A 13,189-nucleotide genomic window follows, 5' to 3' on the forward strand; every position below is an offset into this window, starting at 1 on the left:
AGTTTTTAAGTCTCAAAGTTGCTCCAGAAAAATATTTTTCGATCTAATTCTCAGTTTTATCCACACAAGAACGTTATTTATTATAAATCTAGAGGTGATTTGGTGTAAAAAGTCCAAATCAGATATAGCTGTCATCTATTTATAATGGCCATCACATCCTATAAAATTAGTAAAGATACATTTTATGTAAATGTATTTTTCAATTATTTTTTATTATAAATTCTTATAAGAGAAAAAGGCATTAAATTGTGTTAGATTAATTAATATTAAAAAAAAAGAATTATGATTTACAAATATTTCCTGAAAAACCTTAATTTTTTATTTTATTTTTCTAATTTCAACTAATATCGACCACTGCAAAATATCGTCAATATAAAAAAATTAACCCTATCCAAAACAATACATACAGTCATTGCGCATCACAACCCTGTTGTGATATAACACCCAACCAAGTAAGGATTCGTTTCGGTCTCATTGAATCAAATTGCAACGATTGGAATGGTCCGCTGTAATATGAAAATTATGAAGGAAGGGATTGGAGCATACGAGGATCTTAAAAGAGCTGGAAGATATATGAGACAACCTACAGACGCATGTCTATCCTCGTTGTACCTGTGTTATTAGAATGAGAAGGAGATGTGTTCCGCTCCTTACAAAGTTGCCTAGATCGTGTCATTTCCTGTGCATTGTAACCGTAAAATTTATGCAGAATCGCACTCGATTTGTCAAAGAAAAATACCGGGGCGTTTATGTCAGGAAAACAACGATGGTTCGATATTTTTAAGACATTGTCTGGAAATCCTAAATAATTTTGTGAAAAAAAGCGGGAAAATGCCTCGCGTGAAAGCGTCTCCTAAAAAGTGCATTAAATCAAATTTACAACAGCCAGCGAATTCATGGGTATTTTTACTTAAAGGTAACTAAAAAAAACAAGCCATACTTGCCGTTGTAAAATCATATTTTATATAATATAACCTATTAATTAGTTAGAGTTAGTTAGTAGTTAGACCAGAGTAAAATCTTATTTATTTGTTGTATACGGGTAAAAAACATTGATCATTTAAAAATGTTATTTTAGGAGAAGCCTTGGAACTTTCTGAACAGTATACAGGCAGTGGAACACCTGATATTGTTACTTTAAGGCATCCAAATACAGGAGAATCTGCTGTTTTTCTATTTTCGCCTGCAAACAATTCAGTTCAAGAGGTATTAACCTTCAGTGATGGCAAAAGATCATGGTTTATTGATGAATCTGTTAAGAGTGATGGAAAGATGCAGTTATCAACACCAATAGACCCCATATTTTTAGGTAAATTAATGTAATACTCATGTTCTATATTTAATATGTAATCACATTTTTGTAGTTTTACCATATTTGAGAAAATATTGTACAACACATGCTTTACCTCTTGATCAACTCCTTCGTGATGAAGAATTTCCGGAAACTGAAAGGTTGCTAAAATCTAGTGGTCTTAGTTATTTAGGAATGATTGCAGATAGAAAGGTATATAAATCTGGTGTTAATGACAACTTAACAGTAAATTTTTTAATCTTAATAGGGTGATGAGGAATTAAATGCTTATAAATATAATGAAGAAAAAACTTTAAACTGGCTCAAGAAAAAGACGGAGAGAGTAGCAGAAATACTAAAGCAAAAAAATATTCATATAAACACATCTGTAGCAATATCAGCCAATTATGTAAAAAGTAACAAAAATGATGCAGACAATGAATCATATTTAAGATATGCTCATGGGATAGTATCTGAATATTTAATGGATGATTTAAGTCAGAAGCTTTTAAAATTTTTAAACTTACCAGAGGAATCATCCCCACAGAACTTAAAAAGGAAAAGCACATCAACACCTCCTGAAGCCAAGAAATCTAAGATCGACGATGAAAATAAAGGAACTTCAAGCAATGTTTTGGATCTAAGCAAACCCGAAATTAAACCTAAACCTTTAACAATGTCCGCGAAGGATAAAGCACGAGCAAAGGCTGCTAGTGGTAGCAAAAGCATTAGCTCGTTCTTTAAAAAGAGCTAAATATATCTTGCGATTGATTGTTACTGGATAACCTAGGTCAATTTCAGATATATTATTGCTTCATATTGGCTACCTTTTCATGTAAGTTAAGATATACTGGTCTATTTTGAAGCAAATCAGTTTTATTTGATATCTTTACTATATCCATACAATTATTTTTCAACAAAATAATTAGCAAATCAAAAAAAGTTTGTTTCATATTGAAATAAATTTTGTTGAGTATTTGATGATCAAATTTTAATATGTTTTATAATATTTTTTAAACGTCCATTGCCAGTGTAATATAAGTTTATACAAAAGAATAGAGAGCATCAAGTCATTTCCTTGTAACTAATCAACTTTAAGATTAAAAGTTCATCATATTATTTTGTCCTTAAATAACGACAATCAAATGATTTGGTGTTTTTTTATGCACCAAAGGTGCAATACGAATTTCTGTTACATATCATTGGCATTCTCATTTGATTTTCAACTATTACGAAACGAAATAAAATCCGTGGCTCAGTTGTTCCTATTATGTGACTGACGATTCTTCAGTTAGGTTGTATATTAACAATAAAAATCATTTTGCGACAATAGAATGATTGTCACTCGAACTAATGTTAATGTTACTGTATGAACAAATTTATAATCTTTGATTTTTTACTTAGACTTAGGAGTTTTATTTTAGTTCATGTGAATATGTGTATGTGATATATGTAAAAATAATAGCAAAAATAAGAAACAACAATCTAATTGTTTTATTATAGAACTTATATCATAGCACTGTTTTATTTACAACATTCTTTTATTATCTAATGGAAGAGATATGATCATTGAAATTCAATCAACAAATATAATTTTATTCCATTTAAAATTATATTTACATTTAGTCAAAGTCCATTTTTGGTTCAGCATCTTCAGAGTCACGGCATTTTGCGTTCTGCAGTTCCCTACGTATTTCTGGTGTTATAGAGTGATGAGTTTGTTTCTTGAGCAATTCTAATAAACTATCCCTTTGCTCAGATGAAATATCAGCTTTATATCTCTGAACAAAGGTTAAGAATGATTGGTGCCATAGAACAGGTAGCTCTCTTGTATCTCTTTCAAATCTAAAAATAATATTAAATGTTTCATAATAAGTTTTTCACTGCACTTATAAATCCACAACTCACCTTAAGAAATGAAACACTAAAGAATCAACGACTCTATAAGGCAAGGCATATCTCTTATCTAAAAATATTCTGAGAAATATAGAATTAGCACCAGTATAATCCATTTCAGCAATTTTTAATAAAGCAGCTGATGAATGTAACATTGGAATAGAATTTTTTGCAATAACAGATCCAACTATAATTGCTTCCCTTAACGTGCAGTTTCCACTTTCAAGTAAAGGTAATAAAATACCTTTCATAAAACCACCTGGTTTATAAAGAGCCTTTTTCAGAGCTTGATATAAATGGAAATTCAGCCTCTTATATTCAGCAATATCATCCCTAATCCTGGGTAAAAGAACTAAATTGTAAAATCTTTGAGCCATTTTATCTTTTAAATTTGATGCAAATATTCTTGTTCCTTGATACATAGCCGCTGCTGACCAACTTGGAGGATCTAAATATAATATTTAAATAAACTTAAATATAAATTATTAATTAATCAGAATACCTGTAATATATAAGATTTGCTCCCAGTTTCTTAAATTTGGGATTATCTTAAAAGCCTTTGGTATTTTTCCACTTCTGTATTTTCTTAAAACATCTCTAACACCTTCATACATGGACTTCACTCTAGGATCTAAATCTTGAATTTGTAGAGAACCTGCATCACTAAAATGTGTATCTAGTTCTGTTTGTTTCTCTGTTATTTTTTCCATAATAATATCTGCTAGAGTTCTTCTAGGTAGAGGATTTTTACTCATAAACATTTCCATAGCTTTTTCATCTTCTTCAGTAACCTCGATATCTTCATAAAATGTGTTCGGATCAAAAGTATCCTAATAAAATACTTATTAAATATTATATTATTTATAGAAATAAAATATGTGTACCTCATCTTCTTCATGTTCATTATCTGAATCACTATTAGCGCCATCATCTAGTTTAATTGTTTTTATTTTTGGGTTAACTGAATTACCAGAAGTTGATTCGTCAAGCTCCCTTTGCTGTTCTCTAGCGGCTGATAAAATTTTTCTGGATAAGCTAGAGTCTACATACTAAAAATAAAGCTATAAATATTAAATTTATTTATTTCTAAAAATTTTTATTACCTGTTCATCCTCGTCTTGCCGTGCTCTCACTTTATTACGACTTTTAGCTTTGGCAAATTTCGCATCGTAAATGTCTTCTTCAAGAGACGTTTTACTTGCCATCTTTGATGGTTTACTTCGTTTTGTTTTGCCCATTTTGTTTATAAAATTGTTATTCGTCAATTACACGTGTAGCTCAGTTTGTTGACATATTTAAAAAGACCTAACTAACCTAGCTTTCACATGTCAAAATACTAATATCTACTTCTTTTTTAATAATGTATGTTGTAGATGTTTCGGCTAGGGATGCTGAAAAAAAATTGATCTGTCGATATTTTTCCAAAAAAAATTGTTAGTCCCTATTTTTTGATATTTTTTCAACAAGAGTTAAATATAATAAATCACTTATAATCACTATAAAAAAAACTTTTAACCTCTAAAATTGGTACTTGATATTAAATATTTATTAAAAACATAGCTACTACTTTTTAAAATATCGTTGCATCGAAAAAAAAATCAGTATTTTTTTTTGTAATTATTAATTACTATGAAAAATATCGATATTTTACAAAATATATATGGATATTTTTAATAAATTTTTAAAATTAAGTAGTTAGATGGCCCAAAAAGGTTTTATTATATTGGACGAGAGAGATTCAACCTACAGAGGCAGCCCTTTGTGTGGAAGATTGTTTTAAGTTTCACAAACAATAAAATAATTTTATATCTTGAATTCTTGCTAATTTTTTGTTCCTCTTTTTAGCAAATATTATGTTAAAGCAAGTCAGCATTTATTTTTTTATACTTTTCCCAGAAGCCATGTACCAATATTAGATAAACACAGGACAACTCAGTTGATATCCTACAAAAAAGTAATCTACAAATTATCTCATGGTCAACAGTCTTGGCAGTCAACATGTTAAGAAAATTTTTCAATAAAAACACTTGTTTTATTTTAACTCTTTATTTTAAAATTTACTAAATTTCAACAGTTACAGTTCGTTTTGCTTTTAGTTCTTCCAACTGCTTTCTGACATCCTCAATCTCCTCTTCAGACACAGTTTGTTCAACACCACAGTCCTTTTGTTCATCTCGAATGAACTCAAGGGTTCTTATTTTTTCTTCAAGGAATGCTGGCTGTTCAGCTTCTAGTAATGCCTTATATTCATCCAACTTTGTCTTTCTAATATCTTCACAATATTTGTCAGTTAACTTCACCAATGATTCCCTTCTTGTTACCCATCTAAATTCAGAAGGAGGTGGTTTGTAAACTATATTTAATTGATCCAAAATCCATTCAAATTTTTTATAGTCCCAACGTCTTAGATATTTTAAATGTTTCTTTCGTTTATCAATTAGTTCCTTCAGACAAACCTTTAATCTTTTATCTTTGGGAAATCTTTGCATAAGCTCCTGCCATGCTCTAATATAACCTATAGAAAACATATATATAATACATGTCGGATAGCTATTAATAACTTATTAATTAACCTGTCCACCTAGCCAGTTTAGTTTCTATAGATCCTGAATCAAATTCATGTCTTTTCACCTGTTCCATAGATTGGTGTATAAAAAAGTTTGTAGTACATTTTCTGGAATTGAACTGTAATGTAAATAATCTCTTTACATAATCATTAGCAGTTTCTAACTCCTTAGATTTGCTAAAAAGGCAATTATGTTATGTGCTTAATTTTTAAATTATAGAATATGGTACCGGAACTCCACTAAATACTGACTCTTATCAATATTTGGAAAAGGAGACAAATCTCCCGATTTTTCAGGTTTAATGCATGGTATCTTTTCGGGTCGGACCCATTTAATTTTCAAATCACTTTTAAAGGCGTAAGACCTTGTTAAATTCAACAAGATTTGTTTTTCATAAATGGAACTAAATACTCTACTCATTTTTTTTATTACACAAATTAACCTACAATCTTCTTTAATCGTTGCGGCACTCTGCGAAGAGGCCCTTCTTTTAAAATAATTTATAATTATTTTTCTGGTTTGGAAAACATTTTTTCTATATTCAGGAAAGTAAATATTATAAATTTAATATTTCAAAGCATAAATACTAATTTATAATAAAACAAAATATTTTTAAATAAAATACTTTATATAAAATAGGCGAAAATGTAGATTAATACCCTAGTTAAAGTTATTAAAACACATTTGGTATTCTAACAGCCAACGTTTATGACATAAATATAAGGAAAATCGTTAAGGATCAGTACCTAAATAAGAGTTTTATAACTTAACAGTTTAACATTTAAAAATACAAGTCAAAAACATATGATAACTAGAACACATCATTTTACTAGTCTATACATTATAAGAAAAATCAACTCTCCACTAGTACTATCTGTAATAATAAAACAGCGGTTGTCTCAGACAACTTAGTCTTTACTCATCCATATGATAAGTTTCAAGAGGAAGTATGCGACGCCACAACCAACAACAATTTTTTCTTTCTGGACACGGTTAATATTTTCTAGTTCTAAAGCCATAACACGACGATTTAATTTTGCCAACTGCCGTCTCAAATGAATTACTTCTTCTGCAGTTGTTAAACTATCATTACTACTACCACCTAAAATAATGAAATTAACTAAAAACTGATTTCATTTAAAATAAATAATTGGAAATACCTAATGGAGGTGTGGATTCTCTAAGGGAGTGAACTGAGTATAAAGAATCATTGAGGTTGAGCTGCACTTTGGCTTTTGGTTTGAATACGGGTAACTGATCTTCTGGTTCTGGTTCATGTTGTTCATACTTTTCAACTCCTTTAATTTGTAAAAATTATAAAATAATATTAATATATCATGCTTTGAAACTCTTAAATTATCCAACATTTTACATTTATCTCATATATACATATATTTTAATTAAAAATAAATTCACTTATATTATCTATCATACCTGGGAAAGGATATTTATCCAAAGTTAGTGTTCTAGGAGGTGTTGCTACTCTTGGTAATTCAGTAGTATATCCTTCAGTAGCTAAGAGTGAATTATCATAGGCTATCTCTCGAGGTGGCGCTCTTGCACCTAAAATTCAAGAAATTAGTCTATTAAAGTATAATATATACTATTATACCATCAAAACCACTTTTTATATGTTTGCATGACATTTATAATAGCACTGTCAAATACACTAACATCAAACAGTTATATAAAATTATATTGCATACCAATATATTGGTCCTGTCCAACCACAAATAACTTCTCTGGAACTTGCATGTTGAAATTATCTCTAACCCATGAGTTCCGAAGCTCCCCATTTGAATCATTACTCAAACTAATCTTTTCCGGTACTTTCATTTTCTGATTAATTTCTACTTTAAAATTTGCATCAGACACAAAAGCATCTTCAGTATAATGGGATGGACTCGCATTTGCCGACATATTTAAATTTATTTATTTTGTGAAAATGCTGATAAGTGTCAGGAAGAACAGTCCTAAACCTTCAAGTTGTAATGTTGGAAACAATTAGAAATTGAAGCTCTTATATATTGAATAACTTACCTATAAATTTTAAGGCTTATCTGGTAAATAAATACTCTCTATTCTTTTTAAATACCGATCAAGATACATTTACAAAAAACTGAACGTCTTAAACCTTTACAGCTGTTGACCCTATTGTCATTATTGTCACTATGCTCTTCCTTTATTTGTTTGAATAATTTTGAGACATTGACCGGAACTAGTGTTGGTTATAATCGATAAAAGTTTTTAATTTTTATATAGGGTCCTTAACATTTATTAATTTACGATTGTAATGTTGACTTCACTTGTTATATAAAACTATATAAAAGCAAGAAACAATATATTTTTGGGTTAATTTCTCAATTAAAGTTCGAAATTGCCAAACATTGCAAAAATATATTAAATGTTTTTTAATCAATATAAAATAACGACAACTAAGATAGTAACATTTCTGTGATAAAACTTTGACTACTATTATATGGAAATGACCAATATCTAAAAATATCTAGAATATATTTAATCAAGTGCGAACGGCTTGTAACGCAAATACTTGGGAATCTTGGGATAAACCGGTATTTTTTTGGTGTTGTATGTGGCAACGTGGGGTATTCTGTCGGTTGTCAGATCAGAAAAATCGTACGATTTCCTAAGGCTAACGTGGATATTTTTTAGCGGTTCTAGCTCATCAAATATTGTGAAGACATGTATTAAAAGAAGTATTAGATCTCCTTATTTGTGTGAGTAAATTTTAGTATTCTTGTTAAATGTCGGTTATTTATCAATAGTTTTTAAAGCTAAATATTTAATTAATTTATCTGTGCGCTTAATAAATTATTTTGTGTATTACCGTAAGTTATTTTAATATTATTAATACTATCAAATTAATGTAACTTCATATTTGTTAATTACGCCAAAAGGGTTATGCTTGAATAATTATCCAGTTTTCACAAAAGAGTAAATTTCATATCTATGATCCATGGAATTTAGTATAAGCCTGGCCCGTTTTTGCAAATTTTTTACTTTCTAATTTTAATAAGTCGAAAATATAATTTTGAATTATATAATTTGAATTTTATGCTAACTAGATACATTTTGCAATTCTAACTAATTTTTATTTTATGTTTTTAAATCAAGATTGATATCAATTTTTACGTTATATTAAACCTTTATATTGTCTAATGCATTATATTTATTATGTATATTTGCACTGCATGATAAAATCATAACGCCACATTTACAAACAATTATGATGCACTATAAACAAATTTAATGTCTTGTTTTAAATGTATTGAATAGGTCAAGATCAGATAAGGAGACACCGTGTCTGTAGCTATTGTTTTAGAATTACTATTGTAATTTCTCTCAATAGTTAAATATTGATGATTAATATGAGTACCCTTATAATTTTTTAATATTTAAAATATTTTTCTGCTTACTAACAAATCACTGGTTTTTACTAATTGTAAATGCGCGTCGTACTGAACTAATTGACCACAATGCATAGCATTTTTCTGATTTCTTGTTATATTGTGCATTAACGGATATTGTTTTATATTGTAATTAGTTTTGCATTTTAATAAAGTTTTTAACATCATTTAGACTAATGTATATTGGACTTACCAGTATGATTTTCATAAAAATTTGGTTTTAATTGTTTATTGAGATATGCTATCAACATGTATCTGATACGATTTTTATAGTATACTATAATTTAATTTTTGCTCTTTGATAATCTAATGTTAATTCTTCATTTTGACTTTCGAGTTCTTTGTAAGTTTTATAAGTTCTGGAATTTATTTTGAACAAGGGATGGTGTTACCCAATTATCATATTACTTTTAATATTCATTATTTAAATAACCTCTAACTTAATTTTTTCTATTATCTTTTGTTATTATTCGAAATATTAATTTATAACAATACACATCTAAAATTTATTTATTTAGTAAATGTATTTTTTAGTACATTATAAAAATATAAATAAAAAATTGTTTTATTAATAAAATGGTCTACATATTAAACAATTTAATGTTTATGTAACAAGTGATACTAAAATTGATTGGAGAAGGTTAAAAATTAAAGCTTGTATGTTCATTCATCGTTTTTCCATTTGTCATTTGTTTGAATGTAGTATATGGAATAAGGATGCATGTCTAGTAAATATTTCTTTGCTTTGCAATCTCATAGGAAATGTAATATATACTTTTTGTTATGTAATGGCTTATTATAGTTTTGTGGTGGATGCGCTTGGTTTAATAGATACAGGTTTCTGTAGTGTTAAACTTGTTTTAGGCTGGGTAAGTACAGCTACAGACCGATAGATCGCGCGATAATAAACCTAACATTATTTATCTCTTGATGTACGAGGGTGCGCTCTATCCATAATCGAGTTACGAACAATTGAGGGAAAAGCTACGGCGGGATATCAGTCAGCAATTTAATTAGGCCCCCAGGCGATCCATAAATAACAAACAATTTAATTACGCATTAGAAAACCTCAATTAACGGAATCGGTTCCCACGCGTGGTGGTGCGTCGCGTGAAAGGGTGGCGCGACGTCGGTGGCGGCGAAAAGGCGTCGTCGTAGACGCGGGTGGCGTTTATTAAAAGTTATTGTCGTTCGCGAGACCGGTTCATTAAGCGCTTTATATTAAGACAAGTAGATGTTGGCTTAGATAAGAATTCATTTTAATTGTGTTACGTGTACATTTCGAGGATTACGTTATATACGGGTGTTTTAAAAGAATAAATTTGGGTAAAACTTTGCTTTCATCGTTCTTGTTTTACTTAAGTTGAGAGTTATTAGTCTATGTATATAAAATTGGACTGTTCGTTAGTCTCGCTAAAACTCGAGATCGGCTATACCGATTTGGCTAAGTTTGGTTTTGAAAAAAGTTCATTGGAGGATTATATGGTGAGAAAATATGGAATAGTTGCGAGGAAGATAGTAGGAATTATGTTTTCTTAGCCAAATCGGTAGCTATCACGTTTTTCATTGATTTTAACAAATGTGTTCTTACTTGGACAATAAGCACTTCGGTCCAGTAGCTATTATTTCAGTGGCTGTTGAAGTATCAAATAATTGATCCAATAATAAAAGTATCGCCGTTTGCATAGTTTCTTTGTGAAGGGCATTAATTTCTAAAATTAAAAAATAAATTTTTCATATGAGTAAACTTACCAACTTACAACAAAACATGCTGTAACGATCATAAATGTCCGTGATACTTGATCTAGTGTGGGATTTTTAACATTATCAACAATTTTTTAAAGGCAGCCAAATACTTTTTCTAAGTAAAACGATTCTGCATTTCTTTACTATCTATCGAGAATTCACTTTACTTATTGTAGTACCGACTTATATATACTAACTAGCGACCCGCCCCGGCTTCGCACGGGTGCAATGCTGATACTAAATTAAATACACTACAGAAAAAATATGAACGTTGTATATAAAAACATAGCGGCCCGCTCCGACTTTGCACGGGCATAAAATATATATGCCTATGTCACTCAATGAAAACATGATTAAAATCGATCCAGTATTTTTGGTTCATTCATTACTGCCCTTGGCCTGCACGCATTAAATTTGGAGTAAAACAATTCCTCTTCCCCTATACTTACTATGAAGATTTCCTGCTATCTTTGGAATATCTAAATTCATACAATTTTTATTACATTACACATTTTTAAACGCAAATTTTAAATTTGTAATATCTCCGAAAATATTTGTTTAATTTACATGCTGTAAGGAACCATATTGATCTATATTAATTGCACACTGTATTTAAGGTACTTAATTCGATAAGGATTAATGCCGTATTGCTTAAAATAGCTTCGTAAATAAGCCATTTTCTCACGTAAAAAGTAAACAATAAAAATGGTTAATGTGGGTTATCCCTAAAAGATACACATATACCATCGCGGACTTTTTTGTAGACCTTTTTATGGTGTACAATACTGTAGTACATTAATTTGATCTAACTCGTAGGGTTAGGCAGCGTTTTTGCTAATTGCTAAATAAGCCTAAAAAAATAGGTTAATTTACGACATCACGTTAGAAACCTCTAAAATTAGCAATGTTGCCTTAGTATATTATGCATGTATTATACATATAAACCTTCCTCTTGAATCACTCTATCTATTGAAGAAAACCGCATCAAAATCATTGTTTGACTTTGTTTTATACTATGTAGTGATGAACTAATAACTTATTCTGTAAACGTTATAAAAATCTAAACGCACTATTCCTTACGTCAGACATACTGAAAATGGAGCCCGAAATAAATAGGCAATAAACCATAGAGTAATATATAGAGTGTTAAATAATACAAATAATATCAGAATTATTTTGCGGGGTCTCAGAAGGAAGGTGCTGAGAACGTTGTTTCGGTAAATTTCATTGGTTAGTTTAAATTATCATTTTTAATTATCAAGGCACCAGTAAAGAAGATATTTTAATAGGAACGCATTTCATTGGTCGAGGACTTCATACTCATCACGTGACCAACCTCTGACGTTGAAATAAAACAAAACCCAAATGTAATTTTTCGAAATAATTTATTCAAATAAAAATCTGTATAAATACAAATATTATAAAATATCATAAAGCTAAAATATAAATGTATAATTAATATATATAAATATGTATTAAAATTTCTATATTTTTGTTCCCTCATTCTGAAAGGAGTGCAGCAGAGTTGAAAGTCTGTGTCTGTTTATATTTTACTTGCTTGTTCAACGCAAAAATGTATTGAGACAAGTTATAATTATTTTTACCATGTTATTGTGAAAATTGTGGAACGGATAATTAAAACCGTTAAATTCTATAATATGTGCCAGAATGGGGAAAACATACCAAATAATATGAGGAATGTTCGTCGGGTCGGTCGAAATGTGTGGCTGCCGCTGCGATTATTTGTCAGAACACACTACTATTTTTGGAAGGAATTTCCACGAGAGCTGAAAACACTGGTTGAAGAAATACTGTTTATTTTAATATTAAATTGTACATGTGGTCGACGGGAGAATTGACAGGATATTAGGTTAGGTAGAGGAAGTACGGTAGCGCTGTGGAAGTGGTACTATTACAAGGGGATGGAGAAAAGGAAAGAGAGCGAGACGTCGTCGTGATGGTCTTTTATAACCTGGAACTGCATGGTACCAATCCACCGGCGTTGCTAACCTTTGTACTTCTTGTTGGTGATTTCGTGGTGGCCTAAAGGGTCGTGGCGGTCGCTACAAATAAGCTAAAACTAGCGTCATCTAGAAAAAAAAAAAATTAAAATTTCCTATAAAGTTAACTTTGTATTTCTCTGTGATGTATAGCTTTGAAGCTTGATGTCCGTAGAATGAAATGACATATGTATGAAATTGCTTAGAGACATCTACTGGGAAAATCGGTAATGACTTTCTATAGACTGTGTGCGGGGGTCT

At 29.9% G+C, this 13,189-nt stretch overlaps 5 protein-coding genes across 10 annotated transcripts in view; 2 read left to right on the plus strand and 3 right to left on the minus strand.

Moving 5' to 3' along the window:
* The first annotated feature begins 587 nt into the window (after nucleotides 1–587).
* On the plus strand, nucleotides 588–5,228 carry LOC143202720 (ribonuclease H2 subunit B). 3 transcript variants are annotated; one of them, XR_013007218.1, is made up of 5 exons: nucleotides 588–916; nucleotides 1,079–1,309; nucleotides 1,365–1,504; nucleotides 1,560–2,126; nucleotides 5,033–5,228. XR_013007218.1 is itself a non-coding variant. In XM_076414453.1 (4 exons), exons 1-4 carry the CDS (start codon nucleotides 832–834, stop codon nucleotides 2,043–2,045), a joined length of 942 nt encoding a protein of 313 aa, XP_076270568.1. In that variant the 5' UTR covers nucleotides 588–831; the 3' UTR covers nucleotides 2,046–2,769. The 3 variants fall into 3 exon arrangements, 1 of the variants encoding a protein (XP_076270568.1); XR_013007219.1 differs by having other exon boundaries at nucleotides 5,084–5,228; XM_076414453.1 differs by lacking the exon at nucleotides 5,033–5,228 and having other exon boundaries at nucleotides 1,560–2,769.
* Nucleotides 2,867–4,495, minus strand: bys (Bystin). Its single transcript, XM_076414435.1, has 5 exons — nucleotides 4,291–4,495; nucleotides 4,072–4,236; nucleotides 3,690–4,017; nucleotides 3,200–3,635; nucleotides 2,867–3,136 (listed from the first exon to the last, which is right to left on the minus strand). The coding sequence occupies exons 1-5, from the start codon at nucleotides 4,423–4,425 to the stop codon at nucleotides 2,914–2,916; spliced, it is 1,287 nt and encodes a 428-aa protein (XP_076270550.1). The 5' UTR covers nucleotides 4,426–4,495; the 3' UTR covers nucleotides 2,867–2,913.
* bonsai (28S ribosomal protein S15, mitochondrial) lies at nucleotides 5,215–6,202 on the minus strand. The gene is made up of 3 exons (XM_076414468.1): nucleotides 5,984–6,202; nucleotides 5,761–5,930; nucleotides 5,215–5,702 (listed from the first exon to the last, which is right to left on the minus strand). The coding sequence occupies exons 1-3, from the start codon at nucleotides 6,172–6,174 to the stop codon at nucleotides 5,248–5,250; spliced, it is 816 nt and encodes a 271-aa protein (XP_076270583.1). The 5' UTR covers nucleotides 6,175–6,202; the 3' UTR covers nucleotides 5,215–5,247.
* A 235-nt stretch (nucleotides 6,203–6,437) lies between these two features.
* Nucleotides 6,438–7,933, minus strand: Tango11 (Transport and Golgi organization 11). The gene is made up of 5 exons (XM_076414456.1): nucleotides 7,795–7,933; nucleotides 7,461–7,733; nucleotides 7,189–7,317; nucleotides 6,915–7,052; nucleotides 6,438–6,856 (listed from the first exon to the last, which is right to left on the minus strand). Exons 2-5 carry the CDS (start codon nucleotides 7,672–7,674, stop codon nucleotides 6,663–6,665), a joined length of 675 nt encoding a protein of 224 aa, XP_076270571.1. The 5' UTR covers nucleotides 7,675–7,733; nucleotides 7,795–7,933; the 3' UTR covers nucleotides 6,438–6,662.
* A 404-nt stretch (nucleotides 7,934–8,337) lies between these two features.
* Nucleotides 8,338–13,189, plus strand: part of LOC143202718 (acyl-CoA Delta-9 desaturase) — a 41,932-nt gene continuing 37,080 nt past the window's right edge. Inside the window, exon 1 of one of the 4 annotated variants that reach the window (XM_076414448.1) lies at nucleotides 8,338–8,492. The gene's annotated coding sequence lies outside the window, so the exon portion shown is untranslated. Of the gene's footprint in view, nucleotides 8,604–13,189 lie in introns of all 4 variants that reach the window. The other 3 variants (XM_076414450.1, XM_076414449.1, XM_076414451.1) reach the window with 3 other exon arrangements.

This window comes from Rhynchophorus ferrugineus, unplaced genomic scaffold, assembly GCF_030347505.1.
Source record: "Rhynchophorus ferrugineus isolate W39M unplaced genomic scaffold, kcgeb_rfMv2 rfM9, whole genome shotgun sequence".
Lineage (NCBI taxonomy): Eukaryota > Metazoa > Arthropoda > Insecta > Coleoptera > Curculionidae > Rhynchophorus > Rhynchophorus ferrugineus.